The sequence below is a fragment of the Sinocyclocheilus rhinocerous genome, unplaced genomic scaffold (genome assembly GCF_001515625.1).
Source record: "Sinocyclocheilus rhinocerous isolate Xijiao unplaced genomic scaffold, SAMN03320098_v1.1 scaffold484, whole genome shotgun sequence".
Taxonomy (NCBI): Eukaryota; Metazoa; Chordata; class Actinopteri; order Cypriniformes; family Cyprinidae; genus Sinocyclocheilus; species Sinocyclocheilus rhinocerous.
In genome coordinates, this window is record NW_015658063.1 from 1,242,150 (window position 1) to 1,263,057 (window position 20,908).

General features: G+C 38.0%; 1 protein-coding gene across 1 annotated transcript in view; it reads left to right on the forward strand.

Annotated features, from left to right (window-relative positions):
- Nucleotides 1-292: 292 nt before the first annotated feature.
- Nucleotides 293-20,908, forward strand: part of lamc1 (laminin, gamma 1) — a 63,863-nt gene continuing 43,247 nt past the window's right edge. Inside the window, exon 1 of the mRNA XM_016530274.1 lies at nt 293-1,046. Coding sequence (XP_016385760.1) covers nt 677-1,046 — 370 coding nt within the window. The 5' untranslated portion in view covers nt 293-676. The remainder of the gene's footprint in view (nt 1,047-20,908) is intronic.

Sequence of the window (20,908 nt, forward strand, 5' to 3'; positions counted from 1 at the left end):
AAGTACATAACTGCCTGCCTGCATATGGACAGCTATTTGACAGAGAGAATTTTTCTGATGGCGAATAAAGCCATGGTTTAACACATATTTGTTTATCTATTTACGGATAGTTAGTGGTCAGTTCATCGCTCCATTGAGAATCTGTGAGGTATGAAATTCCGGCCCCACCCACTCCTGGAGTTGACTGGGAAACTGACCAATTGGGAAAGCGCAAAGCCACGCCCATTCCACCCATACCCATTTCGCCACGCCCACTCATGCATCCCTGTCCATTTGGACTTGCCTTGTTTAGCGGGTCGGCGGTCCATCAAAGCATCCTTCAGGCGGAAGTAGACGTAGGGATTTTTTTTTTTTTTGGAAGTACTTTGACTTGCGCACTAGCTGCCAGGGTGTAGTCGGATACAGTTCCTTTTCTCCAAAAGTTTTTTTTCCCATGACTGTGGTTACAAAGCAGTAATAAAGTGAAGGTTTGCAAGAGAGAAGTCGCGAGGAGATTAAGCCACAACTATCGCTTTTTGGAGGTGAAGCGATTACCACCATTTTCCGCATGAGTTTATTTACAAAACCACAAACTCGGTAGCTGGCGAGTTACTGCAAACTTTTTAAAGACTGCGAGGATTTAAGGGATCAAGACAGTGACGGTAGCTACTTGAGGTCGCATAAACAAAAGGACACAATGTCGCTTTTTAGCTGTTTGTTATTATGGACTTTGTGGGCAGCGTGCAGTCACGGAGCGATGGATGAATGCATAGACGAGTTCAATCGGCCTCAGCGCTGCATGCCAGAGTTTGTTAACGCCGCTTTCAATGTAACCGTAGTGGCCACCAACACTTGCGGCTCGCCGCCTGAAGAGTACTGTGTACAGACCGGGGTAACGGGAGTCACAAAATCATGCCACATTTGCGACGCCGGAGACCCCAGACACCACCACGGCTCTGTTTATCTCACCGATTACAACAACCAAGCGGATACCACCTGGTGGCAAAGTCAGACTATGTTAGCGGGCATCCAGTACCCAAACTCCATCAACCTGACCCTTCACCTGGGTAAGCAGCTTTCTCTTGTATTCTCGTCTCAGAGTCACAAAAATCTTGTTTGGTTTGCTGCGCTGTGAATAAAAGTAGTTCCAGAGTTGTGATAAGTCGATTTAGCATGTGTTCTTTAAGCATCTCAGTTTCTTTAGTAGCTATTCATTACTACTAGTCATTAAAGTTAGTCACCACCAGTATGTATTTATGTATCAATCTACTATTGATAGTGACAAGTAACTACTTCATTGTGAACTACTTCACAAATTACGTTTTTTATTGAAATCTATAGAGATCTGTGATTCAGATATTAACTATTCACGTTTGACTAGTAACCAATAGTTGTTAACACCAATTCCACCATCACTAGTTACTATTCATTGTAGTCATACTAGTTACTATTCCTTATGTATTTCTTAGTTACTTTTTGGATGGTTGCTCGTATCTATTCCATTTGTTAGATTGTGTTATTAATCTTATTAGAAAGTAGTAATAAACCATTAAGTAGCCATTCTGACTAGTCAATGTGTATGACAAGTTGAAAAAAAGCAAGGTAACATTTTACAATAATATCTTATTAGGTGACATAAACTAACATGAACAGTACTTCTACAGCATTTAATAAATGTTAATTGCAAAATGTAACAACTTTTTTAATCAACATGTAATAAATGCTGTAAAAATACATTGCTCAATATAATGCATTATATTTAATGCACAAATTAGGCTTATTGTAAACTGTTAGCATAGGCAGTTGTAGTGAGACAATACATGCTAGTGTCTCATAAATAAATAATAGTATCCACTAAATATGTAGTATTAACTTACTTCTAAGGTCATATGATCTGTCCACTTTTTCAATCTGCTCAGATGTGAAGCATATGGCAATGCTAATTTTCTGCATTATGCTACTAATAGCGATCACTCAGTCATCACTCATATTTCATAGCTTTAGGCAATAATAAATCTGCGTGTTTCTAATCATCATGGTTCAACTTTTTGTTGTATTGTTTTGTTATCATATACTAGATGTCATTTAGCAACAATCATTACCTTTTAAATACAGCTCAAACTTTACTGTTCTTCAGTTCTGGGGGCCATCAAGGAGAAAGCTTACCTAAGAAGATCATACAAGATACATAGCCTACTCTGGGTTCAGAATCGCTGTTTTAGACAACAATATAGACCCTCTGTTAGATCTGGCATTGAGTGACCTCTCTACTAGGCGGTGAAGTTGTGCATATTACGCAAATCATTGAATTTCTTCCAGCATAAGCAGAATGATTGGGTTGCAGGAGGAGGTTCTTCTGCCTGTGGGAAAAGAGGAGTAACGTAATGACCTCTGTAGCTTCTCGTTCCCAAGTAGATGCTGCTATATCAGTGAAAGCGAAAAAAAAGTGAAAGTGACGTGACATGTGGCCAAGTATGGTTACCCATACTAGGAATTAGTGCTCTGCGTTTAACCCATCCTAAGTGCACACACACAGCAGTGAACACACACACACTGTGAACACACACCCGGAGCAGTGGGCAGCCATTTATGCTGCGGCGCCCGGGGAGCAGTTGGGGGTTCGGTGCCTTGCTCAAGGGCACCTCAGTCGTGGTATTGAAGGTGGGAGAGAGCGCTGTACGTTCACTCCCCCCACCTACAATCCCTGCCGGTACGAGACTCGAACCCGCAACCTTTGGGTTACGAGTCCGACTCTCTAACCATTAGGCCACGACTTCCCCCAATCAGTAGGGGGAATCAGTAGCTATATACCAAAATGCAAGTAATAAGCATGTCTAGTGAGCTGTAATCAGGGTGTCAATAAGACATTTGCATTTAGATAATGGAAGAGGAAGTGATTTGGCTTTTATTCTTTCTATCATACACTTGGCTAATTAGCAGCCATTTGTTAGCACATGGTCTACAACGGGCCTTTTCAGTCAGACACCTTTTCTTCTAATTCACTTTAGTTCTCTTGTTGATTTAGGCATTTTGCATTTGAAACGTGTCATTAAAACAGCGTGAATTTTTAATATGCATTTTGACCATTTTTCCCAAACAGTGTTTTTATGCAGTACTTCAAAATTTGCTCAAAAATACATCGTTTTGATGGGTTGAAGTGGACGCGTATCTCTTTTTATACATCTTACTGAGAACTGAAGCCAAAATATCTGAGAAGATTCACAATTGTTGATTTGAAACTTGTTTGTTTTCTTCTTCCATGATTTTTTTTTTCCAAAGTGACTCCGTAGGTGGGAACCCACAAGTAGTCTGGGTCCCAGCCATAAGCTTTTATTTTATGTGCTCTGCCTTTGATGGCTTTCATGTTTATTCTGCCTTCATTGGGATGGTCGAGGCGGAAGCAGGCATGTCTTAACTTGACACTGCTGAGTCCTTAGAGAGCGTGGAGATTTGGCCTGGCCTGGGGGGAGAGGACAGATGAGGAGGGTAGATTTACTATTGAACATTTCTGTATGTCCCACACTCGTTCTTTATTAACCAGTTCTGGCTGGCCTGTCAAGCTTCAAGAATGCGTGAGACTGAGAAATGTGAATCATCATCCAGACACCGGCTAATGAAGACTTGCAGACATATGCATCTGAACTTGTACAGGCAAATAGATATAATGTGGTGGTTTAAAGAATGGTCAGGTTAATGGAAAATTGTTGATGCTGTCTGTTTTCAAATGGTCTACTTGTCAGACACAGCCCAGAGGGATTGCAGACATAAATTTAGCTATACTGTGTTATACCCAGCTAGAAGTGCCAATTTATATTTCTGTAGATAGGAGGTTGTTTTTCCAGAATTGTCTTAGGCATTGATGTTATACTTGGGGCCTAAAACAAGGACTTTTTAGTCAGCCATAGAATATTTACTTGTACACCCTTGTAAAGTATATAATGTTTTACTGTCTTTGTTATAAAAGTATTTATTTCTTTTAATTTCTTTATTACGAATTCAAGTCTGCATGGAATGAAAATGAATTGTTCATTCCCTCTCCTTTTTTCCTAAATGCATGTTATTAATCTTATTGCGAACAATTCATCCTTGGATATGCAACCTCATAATTTTTTAATTTAGGCCAAGTCCACACATACACGGGTATTTTTATAAACGGAGTTTTTCCTTCTTCCGTTTTTAAAAAAATCTCCGTCCACATGAAAACGCAAACGCATGCTATGAAGCACTGTCAAGAGCATGCCAAACCAACAGGTGGCGATATAATCTCAACCGTAAAGCCATGTTGGCCAATCAGAAGCCTGAAAAAGTCTCCAGTAGGCGGAGATAACCGCACAGGCGCCGACGTCACAAGCCAAAAACTCTGAAAATCTTCACCCTGTCAGGCGTTTTCAAAAATGTTCGGTTTCAGTGAACTGGTGCTGCGTTTGTGTGTGGACGAACGGCCTAACCGCGTAGAAAAGGCTGCGGTTTAAAAAATAACCGCATTCGTGCGGACAGGGCCTTAGCCTTCTCTCTGGTGACATATGCCAGATTCTACAATTAACTTAAATATAATCGACTGTAAAATCGCATTCAGATCTGCCTGCATTCAATCAATAACCAATAGATAAAACCAAGTTTGTTTCGAAAATGACTCTCAGTTTAGCGAGTGAGTCGATTTGTGACCTCAGTATTGGAATTTGGATCCGAATGATTCACTTACAGAGTGAGTCTGATTCAAACAGCTAGCTCGCATGTAAGTTCGCATGACATTTTTTTTGTGAACCCTTTTGATTGACTCATTAAAAATGCACAATAAATGCTCTGTCGATATTTAAGTAGATTAACAGATGTCTTTCTTTAAATGTGACTGTCGTCAGTGCATTGGTTTTTATATGAATTTATGTGGAATTATAGCTGTGAAAAGTTTTTGGTGTATATTTTTTGCAGCATTGATAGAAAAAAAAAGCTCTTAATTCTATTAGCTTGTTACTTCCAACTTCCTGAATTGGCAAAGTGCATTTGATATAAAGTTTTTCTCCAGAATGCTCTTGGGAGCATTTGTGGAGGGTGAGAATTTCCTTTCATCTGATAAACTACAGCAGTGAGTGATTCATTAACTTGAGCTTGTGAATGGCCCTTATCATGCCCTATTTCCTCCCTCACTGATAGAAAGAAGAAATCTGCAGTGTTTACTGCGAACTGTCAATCCGTGCCTTGCATTTTACTCTGCATCATATTGTGTTCGATGCCTGCCTCATCTTCAATTTCATACTTAAATGCTAAACTATTAAAATGAAAGAGCTCATTTTTCTCCTGTTTTGAGTTTGTAACGCCACTGAAATCATATGCTGTCCTTGTGCGTTAATCAGGAGCTCTCCTTGTTTTCACTTCTGTTTTCATGGAAAAGGGCTGGTCGAACATCTGTCTCCTAATTGTTTAAATCTGGGAAAATTCTGGCGCACACTATCCAGAATACAATGTGGCCTTTTTAATACTATCTTCCTTTAAGATTTGTACAGACGGTTATTTATGTGTCAGGAATAAGCTTGTTTTACTTGGAGCTAATGGGCATTTACAGTATGTTAAGAAGTTTGACCTCGGTTTACTTGACAAGAGCCAAATTCTTGAGAGAAGAAGTTGCTTTCAGTTCTTGTTTTCCCCCTCTCTTTGTCTCTTTCCTGTCTCATCCTCTCTCTCTCATGATTTCTCATGAGAGGAGACGATGAGTGTTCGCAGTGTGGGAAACTGAACAGCCGAATGTTTCCTGGGCTCTGGGGTCCTCGTCTCTCATCCCTCAGAGGCGCTTTTTTTTCCCCAAACTCCATCAAAGAACTTGTCATTTCTGAAATTATACCAATCTAAGTGTAGGGGGTTGGAAAGAAGAGCTTGCTATCTGGTTCAAACCTATTGTTATTCTCTGGAAGGTATGATCTCAGCATGGGAAACTTGTGTTTATGAAAGCTTTGTAGTCAAGCTGTTCATGTAACTGCACGATTTTGTTTTACTCCAGCTGTCATCGGGCCCGTTGCTGCTTTTTTCCTTTGAGACGAAAATTGGCAGTTGATATTGAATTTGTTTGGAATTGCATCACTATAGTAAACGTAATCCAAGCTAATTTGTTGTTTCCACACTTTTGCAATCCCACCACTCTTAGAAAGCAATGACTTGGACTATTTGGTGGCTCTAATTGTACAGCCAGGGGCAAGATTTGAGCTTCGGACCACCCAGGGTGGGCAAAGTGCAGAATCTCCCTCATTTCCTGGTGATAAAGCCATTGTGAGCCCCTAGTCCTTTCCAGATTGTGCAAACATGTAATGAAAGAGCCCACACTGGGTCTGTGGTGCCAGCGATAGGAGCCGTCAGACGGGGAGCTGTGGTTATGGTGTCATTTAGGAGAGCGTTGTCCTGTGTGCCCGTTTGACTGTGAAATAGTGGAATGAGCCCTCGGGGGCCACTGTTTGCTGTTCTTGACATCACTGATGAGTGCTCGTAACAAATGACTGGACCCCGTTAAAAGTTAAGCTCTAGAGATTTAACGCTAGTTTGGCATAAATAAGCCTGTCTGCGTGATGGGTGATGATTTCGGCATGCCACTGTGCTGCTTTTCTTTCTGAGTTGGGTGCTTGAGAAATATTTAAGGGTTATTCTTATTTCTGCTTGTATTTTTTTTCTTCTGTTTTTATAGAGAATTTCCCAAACGTTTAAGGAAGATCCTTCAAAGTATTTGAGAGTATGTTTCTGAATTCTCAAAATTCTCTAAATTAGAAATGATTTTAGGTCACTGCACTTATTTTCATAAATCTTCATTGGTGCTGAAAATTAAATTCAAATAAATTATGAAATTTCATTTAAAATGTATTGATGTGATTAATTTGCATGCTTTTTAACATATTGATGTGCAATTTAAAAGATGCATTGTAACTGGAAAATGTTGTAATGGCTGATATTAAAATTCTGTGCTAGTTTGTCTAAAATTTAAAAACAAAAAAAAAAACTATTAAAGGGAATTTAGGTATCGCATCATTAGATTGTTCAGTATGAAAAATGTATATTAATTTTGAGACTTTTACGGTGGTAAATGTCCTCTAACGGTGTCTAAAAGTCCTCTAGCTTTAAAAAAATTAAATTTAAGTTAATGCTGGAGGATGGCAAAACTATTGTAAATGTATAAACAATGGAAGTGAGCATGAACAACTATTCAATATCGAACAGTACCAAAAAAAATTACCAATACCAATAAATCGGTAATCAGCCAATAAACAATATGGTGCCAATATATTTTGCATGCCAATGAAAAATTTGAGTGTACGCTACTTTTGTTTGTTTTTCCCATACAGAGCTGAATGACTTAGTAATTACTAGTATTGTTGCTTTGATGTGTGTATTCAAGGAGGAATTGAAAGTTTTCCACAGTTCGCCTCCCTGAACTTTGTTCTCACCTTTTTACACATACACTGTACATTAGGGCTTAATATGCCGCCATATTAGCAGGATATGCCATCCGTTCCCATGGTTACTTCTCATTCTTTATAAGGATAAATGCTTATCTTTTGTTTTGTTTTTGCCTTTTAAGTTAAACAACCATTCATTCTTCTTGTATCGTTTGCAGGGAAGATAAGCTATTTTATCGCACTGCATGATATGCACTGCATTTCTCTCTTAGGTTTTGTAGAATTTGGTTTACAGTGTTTACCCGATTTGCGTGAAAACAGTGTCGCCCGCTGGACGCTCGCTGCTGCTTCAGCCATCATATGGTAGATTATCCAAATAAAAGTGTGTGTTCAACAAGCTGACAGAAGTCGATCCATTTCTTTGTGGAAACTTTTAAATGACAAAGTATAATCGCTGTCATTATAAATATTCATTTTTCCATGGCCACGGAGGAGAATCACAGATTGTGGGTCACATTCAGCGAACAGTCACGAACTCACTGTACTTTTTATATTTATTTCAACAAATGACAAGCAAAATCAAATCCCTAGGAGCTTGGGGAAAGTTTTGTAGCATTTTCAAATGCTGGTTTAATGTGCTAAGACAGTGATGCTAAAAGACATGCAGATGAGCCAGAATATTAACGCGACATGTTTAAAGGTTAAACGTAAAGCGTTTTCCTCTCTTTAGAAAACTGTAATCTAGAAAGCGCTTCTGGATTAAGACAGCGATTTCTAAAGTTCATATTTTGGGCTCATCTGTTTTTCCACACATATTATGCTTTATTAGCAAGATGTGTGTACAGAATGTGGTCTTTAAATGTCACTGCCTCGGTGCATAGAATTTGGTTTACAGTGTTTACCCGATTTGCGTGAAAACAGTGTCGCCCGCTGGACGCTCGCTGCTGCTTCAGCCATCATATGGTAGATTATCCAAATAAAAGTGTGTGTTCAACAAGCTGACAGAAGTCGATCCATTTCTTTGTGGAAACTTTTAAATGACAAAGTATAATCGCTGTCATTATAAATATTCATTTTTCCATGGCCACGGAGGAGAATCACAGATTGTGGGTCACATTCAACACTGAGAAGATATGCAAACAGCTGTCATTATCGCGAACGATTTCTTTGATTTCATAATCGTGCAATAAAATCGTCTGCGATGTTTTTGCGTAACTTGTCAGTGAACTACGGAAATGTAGCTCATGCTGTGAATGTGACGGTTCAATCTCCTGCTAATGTATGAGTGGAATAAGACTGTGTGGTAGTTATTTTCCAAATCTGTCATTCACAGAATGGTGTCAGAAGCAGGAAAAGACTCCCATAAGCACAAGCTCTGCAACTAATGGCCTTTAGGCTGATGCCAGCATTGCAACCTGTTGCAGAGTTACAAAAACAAAATAATATCAGTGCTCTGATATGACCTGATATGTGATATATAGGTCAACCAGTTCACCATTTAGCCTGACAGGCCTGGCAAATGTGCTCATACTAGCAGCCTATTTTTTTATAAAAAATTTTATTAGACTTTAAAATAAGCCATATATACACAATTCTGACATTGGGTGGCATTTTGGACATCATCACTGTATTTTAAAATTATTTATAAGTTACTTTTTAGTCATTCATTCAAGTTTAGACGCTATTATTCAACTTAAAACTTTCCACAAAAGGTCATAAAGCAGCTTTTTCAGTTTACTGACATCTCAACTTAAAACATGCTTTTCAAAACATATCCGATGTCAGGCCCTTCGCTCTGTTATTTTCCAACAAAGAGTTCTTCTGAAGCTTCAAAGCGTTGCATCCAAGTACTGAAGTGTGAATCCGATCTCTCGGCTTCCTTGCAGATTGTCTGTTGCCAAATACAGCTGTTTTCACACATAAACAGAGCTTCACAAGCCAGATGGGAACAGGAGTGTTGTCCCAACACAATGGGAAAAACTCAGTGTATTTATTATTCCTCATTATTTCTTCCAGCACATCACGCTCTCTCGGAGCGGATGGTTAAAAGAGCTGGCAGTGTACTCTACACAGCTGGTTCATACTTTATGAAAATACCCTCCCTCGGGCATCGGTGATAGCACATGCTTTTACAGTGAAGCATGATTTGAAAGTAGAGGAAAATATGAGGTTTACAATCGGAGAGTGAACAACCTCGCTTCCTGGGTTTAGAGACAAACCTTTTCCATTGCATGCTACAATAATGTATCATAAAATTGTTCAGGAAAAGTTGATTTGTTACATTTTGGGAGTGTGTTTGACATGCATAACAATGTGAGATTTGATGTACCTGATTACTAGTATTAGTTTTTACATCAGAATGTAAGCATGAATGCCACAGGTGAAGTGAAATTGAGGTAAATGGCAAAAATCCAGGTGTGCAAATTTAAGCACAACCCAATCAACCAACTAGGATGTTGGCTTGACTTAATTCTGTTTTTGTTTTTTTCCCCAATTGTAATCCGTGTAAGATTGTGCCTGTTAATACACATCTAGATATGATTTTTAGCTGTGTTTTTATCTTTCTATAATTTAAATCAGCTCATACTTGATAATCTGTGGTTTTGGCTAATGTATATGTTTGACTTGGGCATGTTGATACAGTAGTCTACATTTTTCATACTTTCAGAAGTGCCTAATTAATGCAAAGTTAATCCCCAAGCCATTCTTCAGTACTTCAGTAAATGCATTCACGCAGAGCTGATGTTAAAATTGCAATATTAATATGGTAGGAGATTCACAGTGTTTTCAAATGATAAACTCTCCATTGATAAATCTGGCTTACATTAGCATCTTGTTTTGGGGGAAATATCATGCTCTTGAAACAACACCCTAATGCTTTTTTTCCTCTTGTGGCTGGGCAAATAGTTGTTTTAGTCCGTCGTACCTTGGATCCTATGGTTTCCTGTGTTATGCTTTTCTGAAGTGCCTGGAAAATAAACTCAGCCCTTTTTGACAGAATATTAAACGAATGATCTTCTGACAGATTATTCAATGAGAGAAAAATAATCATTTGTCAATCCGTGACAGTTTGTTGTTTTACACTTTAACTATTTGCCTTTTTTGATCAGTTCTATACAGTCAGAGATAGTTTTCATTTATTTTTCACAGTGAGATAAAGCTATGAAATGTGTATTTTCTTACTAGTTTATGTGGCTTACCACTTTTTTCTCCTTCGACGTAGGCTGGATTTCAAGACTATTTCATGACCCCAAAGTTCATTGCATGAGTCAGATTTCAGATTTTAGACAGTTCCTTCACACATTCCTTTTAGATTATTTGTCATGCCAACCTTGCATAAAACTCATTCATCAAAACATCTTTTTGTTTAGCAACACTTATCTGTCAAAGTAAGTTTTATGCATCCAGAAATAGGTTACGACAGAAAACAAGTCACATTATAGAGTCAGACAGGTGGAGGCCTGGCGTCTCTTCTGTTTAACAAAAGGCCTCGATTACGACCCATGAATCAGTAATATGTCACATCACATTCAACTTCATTTAGCTTTTGTTTACACAGCCCTAAATGTTGAGAGCTGCATTTTTTAAAGGATTTCTGACCTTGTTTTTTAAAGCAGGTCTTGTAAAGATATCTCACACACACACTCTGTTGACCAAAGGTCAGTATGGTTTCCGGCACCCAGAAAAACGTTGAGCCACGATTGTAATCGGAGTCACAGCAGTCACTTCCTTTTGTCTCCCCTGTCCAAACACGATCTCCTCCTGAGGAATAACAAAGCAAATTCTGCACTCTGTTGTGATATTCCTCCTGCCTTTGTGTTGGATAATTGGCCAGAATGCTAGTTTGCAGGGCTGATGTGGTGATAAGCGCTACAAACTCTAGAGAGATGTAAATGAATAATGGTGTGTACATTAGCTTTGAAAGATACATCACACATTACTCTGTTAGTTCATATGATAACATCTTCTGTATTGTTCCACAATCCATCTCTGCTTCATTTTCATTTGTGATTTTTAAACCCTAAACTCAACTTTCCAAGAAAAAATTATCACTCGCAACTGTTGCTATGTGATATGGACTTGATTTTATTCTATGAAGTTAATTTCAGGGTAAATAAATACATTATTTCTTGATCGTATATTAATTTATATTATTTTTAATAGGGATGTAACGATTAACTGCGAGCCGGTTGAAAATCGATTCAAATATGTGACGATTCAAATCGGTTGAGATGCTAAACAAATCGCGATTCATTTAGGGGTAGGAGTTTATATGAATGCATGTCTGAGGGGAACTTACTGTCTTTAGAAAAGTTTAGATGGTATTTTTTCTTTTCATCTTGCCCCCTAATTTTTAATATTATTCTACTATATTTATACTGTATTATATTTTATAATTATTTATATTTTAATCATATTAGTGCCGTCAAACGATTAATCGTGATTAATCGCATCCAAAATAAAAGTTTTTGTTTACATAATATATTTTTCTTAAATATACATAATAAATATACACAGTACACACACATTATGTAAACAAAAACTTTTATTTTGGACGCAGTTAATCGCAATTAATCGTTTGACAGCACAAAATTGTCAGGTAAATATCTGCTCTCTTGTTTACATGCATAATAAGATTTAGAGCTGATTTATGTGTATTATGCGCATACACGCATTCAGTCCAGTTCCTCGTTGCCTGTCTGGAAATGTTTGTTGTGCATAATCGCAGAATCTCGAAAGCCGATTTACTTCATTTTCCTCCTTTGTCTATGACTGCCTGGATATCAAAGATTATTTTAATCTTAAAACAACCACTGAAATCTCTCTGTTTATACGTGGTTTCTTCCACAATCATAAAACCGCACAGACTTGTCCACAGCAAATTTGAGAGCAGTAAGGATGAAGGAACGCCACCAAGGAGCTTATTAAAGTAAAAAGGTATAGCCGCTTAAGGAATGTCTTGAATGGCTGCTCTCTGCTTAAGCCTCTTGAATGAAGCACCGTCCCACCGGAGAAGCCTCAGCCGTGTGTGCATGTGAGTGGATGTCAGGGTCCTATCTTTAGATCTGAGGCATGGGCCAGTGCTCCCCCTCTATCTCTAGCCCACCCTCTTCAAGTTCTACTTCACAAAACCCCTTTGTCTTCTTTTCTTTACACGGGGGAAGGGTTATCCAGTAACTGGATTAGTCTTTTTGTTTGGTTATTCCTACTTGTCTGTTCATACACCCCCCACCTTTCAGTCTGCTTGTTTTTTCTCTCTCACTTCCCTCCATCCCCTCTTTCTTCTCTTCCTGGCTTTCTTTTTCAAACTGAATATTCTTAATTAGAACTTACTTTCAACTTCATTGCCCCGTCTTAGAGAAGTCTTCATCTGGATGAGATGTTAAACACCAAATTTACACTCTAAAAGCTTAACCACTGCCTGTGTTTGTAGTCCATTCATCACTCTTTACTTTGAAGTTGAAACTTAACATTCCTGCCGTTGGGAGTAAATTGAAGGGCCGGGAGTGGCTTGAAGGGGGGGCAGGTGGCAAAGTGCTCCGTTTCGGCAAATTAGAGCACCGTTTCTTCAGCATCAATGGATGTCACCAGGGCGTTGTGTCCATCTTTCGCTGTTGTCCCCGAGGGAGGCACTGAGAAACATTTTTGGCTGGGAAATCTTCCTAATTCACTGATTACTGGCGAGAAAGTTCATTTTGGAGGTTTGATTAAATTTGCTTTCTTTATAACGTCATGTTTTATGCATGATTTTACAGGTGTTTCTGAACTTTCGCTGATGCTGTATCTCTTGTGCATTATTAATCCTTTCTGTTGTGATATTAACTAGGTATACATTCCAGTTATGCATTACCTACAGTTAGGGATGTGTCCACTCAGGAATGTCACTGACCTGAATGTGACCCGTGAGATTTCGTTTAGTCATTGCCTTGTCCATCTTTCGCTGTTGTCCCCGAGGGAGAGGAAGCGCGAGAAGCTCGAAAGTTTTTGAGTGGGAGATATTACCGCAAGCAGGATTATAAACTAATACCCGCCAAGCGCCAAATATGACTGGCGGCTGACTCCAGTTTTACTCTATTTTCATAATATATGATCAAATTATCAAATTGTAAGAATGCCAATCTGACCTTCATTAATGTAATTGATGAGCAGTTCAAATCAAAGAGCAAAACTGTCTTCCAAAGTAAGCATCACAACAATCTTTCTTAAAGATTTTGTGAATTTGTCAAATATTCCTTTAATTATGCCACCAAAACAAAACATGAGAAACATAATCTGATCTGTCTGAACAATTTTTTGACAGTCACCATGACCTGTGCTGTTTGTCAAAGATATGCTCATTTATTATGTAAAAAAAATAAAATAATCTGAACTTTCGCTGATGCTGTATCTCTTGTGCATTATTAATCCTTTCTGTTGTGATATTAACTAGGTATACATTCCAGTTATGCATTACCTACAGTTAGGGATGTGTCCACTCAGGAATGTCACTGACCTGAATGTGACCCGTGAGATTTCGTTTAGTCATTGCCTTTGGATCTGATGGATGGTCTACATGCTGAAACACGCCATACTACAGGATGTGGTGCCCTCAGGACACTCTTGACTTGTACCCCTACGCCCATACTCCCCGTTTCACTGGCCCCGTTTCGTCATTGACTTCTGACCCCATTTAATTCCAAAACAACCTCCTTTTTTCACCAGTGGATCACAGAGCAGTATTGGCTATGTGCGGTATGGATTTAATTGCTTTTGCAGAAAAGCCCTAGTTGTTTGTAATTGAAAAAAAAAGAGGAAATTAATCCAAAGCCAGGTTTTCCATATGCTCCCATAGGCCATTTTGATACTGTTGATATCAGCGATCACTCGTCATGTGGAAATGAAGTTCAGCTCTCTGTAGTCCTCCTTTTTCATAATTACATGGATGGGTTCAAGACGGATTTAAGGGCTTTGTACAGCATGCCGCCTTGACCTTATAAAATGCTGAGTTTCTGCAGAAACAAATATTTAAACACTACAAACCTGTGTAATGCTAGATCTGAAATGCTGTATTTTTGTCATGTCTATAGTAAATTACATTGTTAAAATGGCAAATAATTTGCTTTAGCCTCTTTGGTAATGATATAAAACTCTGACTAATTAATCTGCCAATATTTGGCCATTTGATAATATTGGAATCCATAATCTGAATCTATTTGTTGTAAATCCATATTCTAAAACTATTTATTTCCAGGTTCCAAGTAGATTTGAATCTCGGATTACAGTGTGAACTGTACAGTTTGAACTCTACAGTATGTGTTGTGTACATATCGCCATTATATTACCCAATATTTTATAGTAATACGTAGTTTATGGTCAGTAAGAATTTTTTTATTTTTTTTAAGAAATCTAATGTTCACCAAGGCTGCATTTATTTGATCAAAAATACAGTAAAAACAGTAATATATTAAATTATTATTACAATTTAATATAACTGCTTTCTATTTGATATGTATTTTTTTAAATGTCATTTATAAAGCTGAGTTTTCAGCAGCCATTACTTCAGTCTTCAGTGTCACATGATGCTTCAGAAATCGTTCTAATATGCTGATTTGGTGCTCAAGGAACATTTCTTATTATCAATGTTGAAAAGAGTTTATTTAACATATGTATCAATATATCAATGTTTAAGAGTGCTGATTAATATTTTTGTGGAAACCAGGATACCATGTTTTGTTTTTTGTTTTGTTAATATTAAAAGAACATCATTTATTTGAAATTGAAATCTTTTGTAACATTCTAAATGTGTTTCGGGTCACTTTTGATCAATTATGCATCCTTGCTGAATAAAAGTGTTAATGTCCCCCGACTTTTGAACGGTACCGGACATTTTCCTTATAAAGTCAGAAATGGTGCACTTCATGGACATGTTTTGGTGTGAGAAGCAGTTGGCCTTTGGTTCCTATCAGCTTGTTCTCAGATAAGCAGAGACGAGGCACCGGTAGTGTTAAGGATCTTGTAGCTGTCAGATGATAGCATCAGAGGTTAGTAATTAACATTCAGGGTCTGCTGAAGCTCCTCTCTTCTGTCTGTCAGATGTCTGGCCATGTGATTACACTATTCAGTCTGGAAGGGTTTTTTCCTCATTGTCCATTGAAAATATGCAGAGTAAGAACAATACAGTGTTGACTGCCTCCCAGGTGTCACCAAATAATATCTTGGTTCAACTGTGTCTTTCTGCTGCTAGCGATACAGAAAGTCTCTTGCAGAGGGATGTCATTTACAATTCAAGACATTGCAAAGTTGAAAAGAATGAGTCTACTGAAGCTGATTGTAAAAACTGTTGTTCATGTTGTGGCACAATCACGCTTTGAGACAAAATGTAGAATCGTGTCATTATCTGCCTGTCTTTGAGCCGTTATGAGTCCTGAGACTCTGTATACTTTCCCTGAGCTTTCCTGCAGCCTTGTTTTAGCCGTAGCAGCTGTCTTGTATCCGTCTACGTTCAGTTAGTTTTCAGGGCCAAATTTAGTCCCGGCAGACTGAACTAACCTGACTTACTTCCATTCTTTTTTTGTCCTCAGAGTTTGCTAGTATAGTATGCGCTTGACGTTCTGCCTGGCACCAAACAGAATTTTCAAGTTTGTGCTCATTAGCATGCCTAACATACTCTCCTGAGCCTTCACACAGCCAAAGACAGTATGAGGAGGAAGAGAGTGACCACTCATAGAAAAATGAATGGGAGAAAACACAACACTCAGTATCGTGGCTTCAGCAAAGAACTTCTTGCCATCACTTAAATTGGCCTCATTTGTTAATGCATCACTTGGTTTGTGTGTGTGTTTATATTATGTATATATAATTTATAATTTATATTATATATAATTTAGGTCACACTTGCATGGATGAGCCAAAGCCAAACCCATCTGTCACAGGAAACAATGTAGTCAAAAGCCAGTTGCACATTTTACAGTTTTGGCCACAATTCTGCCATCAAAAACATATTTCTGGTATTATAAAGTTTTTTTTTTTGGTCATGAAGCCAAATTGGCCATCTTGAATATTTTTGTGTGATATTGCTTGTTGATGAGCCTTTACAATGAATTCGCTATAGCTTTGTGAACATTAAACAAATGTTCACATTGGGGTAAATTCTTCATTCAACTTTTGATCAACCATCTTGTATAGTCTTAGTGGTATAGTGATATAGGGTTGGGTTCAGTACTGATGCTGTCATATGATTGGTTAAAACCTGAAACTTCCCTTGGCTCTTGTGGGAAACATGCTGGCTCAGACTAAACAATCGCGATGATCCCCCCTCAAGAAAATCTTTGATGAAAATCTTCAAAACCCTTCAGCCAACAGCTACAGCTGTGATGAGAGCAACGAATGAGTGACTTTGGGTGATTTTGTCTATTAAAGTAGAGAGATAGAGAGATGTCTACTTCCTCTTATCACTCTCGAAAAGGACCCTTTGAAAAGAGCTACTTTCCCCTTTGGATCTGTGCTGTATCTTTTTTTGTTCCTGTAATGGCTGTTATCAGCGGTCCTGCTGATGGCTGGCTCTTTGCACTGTGTTTTATTAAGGGAACAGCTGAGGGTGACAGACAGGAAGTTGCCAGCGGATTGTTGAACCTTATTGGAAATGAACACAGTGGTGTTATGGTCCTGGTGTTTTAAATATCACACTTGTCAGCTTTAATATATTTGAGCCTCTCAATGTTGATAGTCTGACGCCTTATTGCTTAAAGGTAGGGCTGGACAATAATTCAATATCAATATATATCGCAATATAATTTTTAAAAATTATTTCAATATACATTACCAGTGTTTCCTATACATTGATTTGTGGCAGCCACAAATAGATTTTTCAAAAAGCTTTGACAGTTTGACTTCGTTGAATAAACATGAGCACTGCAGGCACGTTTCAAAATCAAAACGCGGCACGGGTGTTTTATATGAATGTGTCTTTAAAGGGAACTGACTGCCTTCAGAAAAGTTTCAATGGCATTTTCATTTTATTTGATAAAGTAGCTTTTATTAGTCCAGTGCAGCTTTGTGTACAGCCGTTACCAGGGAAACTGCTGTTTCTGCTGCTGCAAAAGCGCCTCCTGCTGGCAGAGAATGAATTTGCATTTTCATGTCATGTCTCCATCAACCTGTTTTTGTTATTGCTCGCTCTTTTTTTTCTGTTTTCTGCAGGAACTCTGAGCACTTTTCATATTCTGGCTGAAGCACTTTTGTTTCAGTCTATAAGAATAATCAGCCTATGTTATAGTTTAAAATTAAAGATATAAATATTAATATGGTGCGTTATGTTTTGCTCAAAAAAAGTTGCCCCTTGTATCATCAGCCTGAGAGTCTTATGTTTATTTGTGGATGATTTTACATTTCTTCTTTGTATGAAGGCTAACTACAAATAAAAGGTGAACATTTATTTATTTGTACTGTTTTTATTTCTAAAATATTATATAATTTTATGGTAGGAGGTTTCATAGACTTGGCAAATAAATATTTCAGAAGTTTGTAGGAACAGACATCCATTGTGGGTGTTCTTTTGAGGCTTTTTTGATATTGTTCATATCGATATCGGAATTATATCGCATCGACCGAAATAAAGAAATATATTGTGATATAAATTTTGGCCATATCGTCCAGCCCTACTTAAAGGGATAGACATGAAAATGTCTTCATGTATTCATCTACATATTCATTCCAAACCTATGTATGACTTTCAGTATATGGACAAAAAACATTTGAAACAGTGTGAGGAAATGATGACCGCATTATCATTTTTGGGTGAACAATCTACTTTTCCTTGAGTTATTTCAAAGCAGTAGTACAGTTTCTTGCACATTGCCAAAATTGGGAAATAAGTCATCAGTCATCTCATTATCCATAGACCCTGACCTGATAAAACCACAATCCCCGCCATAGCCGAACCCAGGGCTGTGGGAATGGGACAGAGTGAGCGGTTTAGGCCCGAGAGAGGCTCCTGACCTCCGGAGGCACTGTTGTGCATGCGCACAAGCCCCCCCCACAAACAGTCCAGAGAACTTCCTCTTTGTCTGATTTGTTGCACAGGAAATTATTAAATGCCTCAGGGAGACCTTTCTCCTAATTATAGACACAGTCTGTGTGTTTATGTGTGTGTGAATGTGACAAGATGGAAAGAGATGCATTGCGCAGGCATGCAGATGCTTGCAGTGTAATTTTACCTTGTTTAGTGTAAGGAACCATCCTCTTATAGTAGATGTAAAGAGAGAGGGAAAAAAAGGAGAAGAAGCCATAAACGGATAATTATGGAGAATGTGCCCAACACACCAAGTGTTTTACACACCGGAGACTGAAACTCTACACTGAAATCCTCTTGTTAGTGTCACCCGTGAAGACCTTTAACGCAGCTGCTCTCGATAAGTTCCACTCAGCAGACACACATTTGACACGTATGACCTTGAGTTTTAATGTGAGCAGGTAACTCAGTTAGCTATGGTCACGCAAACAGGATGTTTGTTTTTTGCCAAAGCATATTTGTTCATTTCCTTGTTGTTTTGAAATATTTTTTTTGCATGTTCAAATAGGCATGAGCACCCAAATCCTTCATTACACTAATGATTGATCTCTTTTTCCTAGCAAAATTCAGTAATAATTACATATGAAACTGCACTTTTTTTCAATTTTGTGATTGGTTACACCATTTTTTTTGTGTTTAAATACATTTTGTTTAATTGTAATTTCATTTACATTTACATTACATTAATTTAAAATGTCAAAGTCATGAAAATTTCTAGTAAAGTTATGCACAAAATTCTTCAATTGAGAATTTGTGAAAATTTATTAAAATAAGTTTTGAAAATTCTTCAATTGAAACGTTTGTTTGAATGCAGTCTCTACAAAATGATTTTAAAAATACCTCATTCTTATATTAAAATGTCATGGAAAAGTACATTTCATATAGTAAAAAAAAAAAAAAAACACCGTTTAGGCTGCGTAACCCCAGGCATGTGTCGCCGCATTCTCGGGTTATGAAGAATAAAGAAGGGAAAAGTTAATCTTCCGAAATGAAGCAGCAAAATCTTCTCGGGTAAAAGTTATTAGAACCGTGTCTAGGGACAAGCTGGCCATCACACTGCTCTGACCTTATCAGTCCGTTTGGATCCTATTATTTGATTCGCTCTTGTCGCTTATGACAGAACAGCTAATCACGATGATCTTGTCTTCGGAAAATATTATTTTATTCGCTTATGTCAGAAACAGCGAATCTGTTTAAAAACTGGCTGTTGTTTTCACTTCATTGCATTGTTATAATTCTTAAAAGTTGTACCCGCCAACTGGCGACTGACACTGTTATATTGACTCGCCAACGCTGATTTTTACTCGCATTTGGCGCTTGGCGAGTGTTAATTTTAGGCCCACTCGCTATATATATATAGTTTGTGTGTGTGTTAGAGATGCACCGATCGATCGGCCAGGGATCGGAATCGGCCGATTTTCCTCATGATTGGCCCGGATCGGTGATCGGCCGGTCAGTCTCACTTTCGATTTCGAGCCGCATCTCTAGTGTGTGTGTGTGATGTTTTTGAGTTTTGAGTTGTCCAGCTCCTTTTTTTGACAATTTTTTTGTGAGTGTGATCTCTAAAAAATATTTATAAAAAATTCTTTATCTAGTCATTAACAACTATAAAGTCATGTGAAAATCATGGTAATTTATTGGTCAGAAAGTGTGGGAACTTTCAAAATAAGAACATTTAGCATACTAACTGGAGTGATATCAAAAACCAAGTGTGAGTAGACAAATGCCCTCAAAGCCCATCTTTATGCTCATCAGGTTCAGTTGTTTAGTGACTAAATCGTGACTAGAGGTCTAAATATTTTAAGATTTCAGAGTTGGCTGATTGCCCCAGAAGATGTTGTAACCCTGAGAAGTCGGAAGTTTAAATAATATCAGGGATTGTTATTTCTTTGACCCTTCACATTTAGACAGTGATCCATCTCTTCTTGAGAAAGCCCTTAAAATATCACGTACCCCGGCACAGGGAGGGTTATTTGAGGAGGAGGGCTGAATGAGGAGCTTGGCAGCACTTCAGTAACTGTTTATGCAGCTGTTGCATGTCCTGCATCCATGTTTAAACATGCATCTGTTTAACAATGTCCGCTTTTTCCACTCATGATCTTGAATAGGTTAAACATCCTCCTCCCTTTTCCCCAAGTTCAACTCTGCTAGAAAGGTTCGAGATTTTTTGTTGGTTTGGAACGAGGCCGTCGCATGCCTTAAAGGCCTGAAGTTAATGAACAGTCAAGTGAGTGTTGAGCCGAAGCACCCTGTGGAATAGATTTTGTCAATGTAAAGTTATGAGTGTTACTGAGTTTAGCATTAACTCTTCTACACGTGCAGACCTGAAAGAATGAGAAGAGGCGTTTCCTCATGTTGGCCTCATACCCTTTTCTAATAAAGGTATATTTTATAAAAGCTAAGCTGAATCAAAAGCATTTGTGGTATAATATTGATTACCACAAAAATGTATTTGATCAGTTTTGTTCCTTTTTATTATTAGTTTTTATTTAATTATATATATATA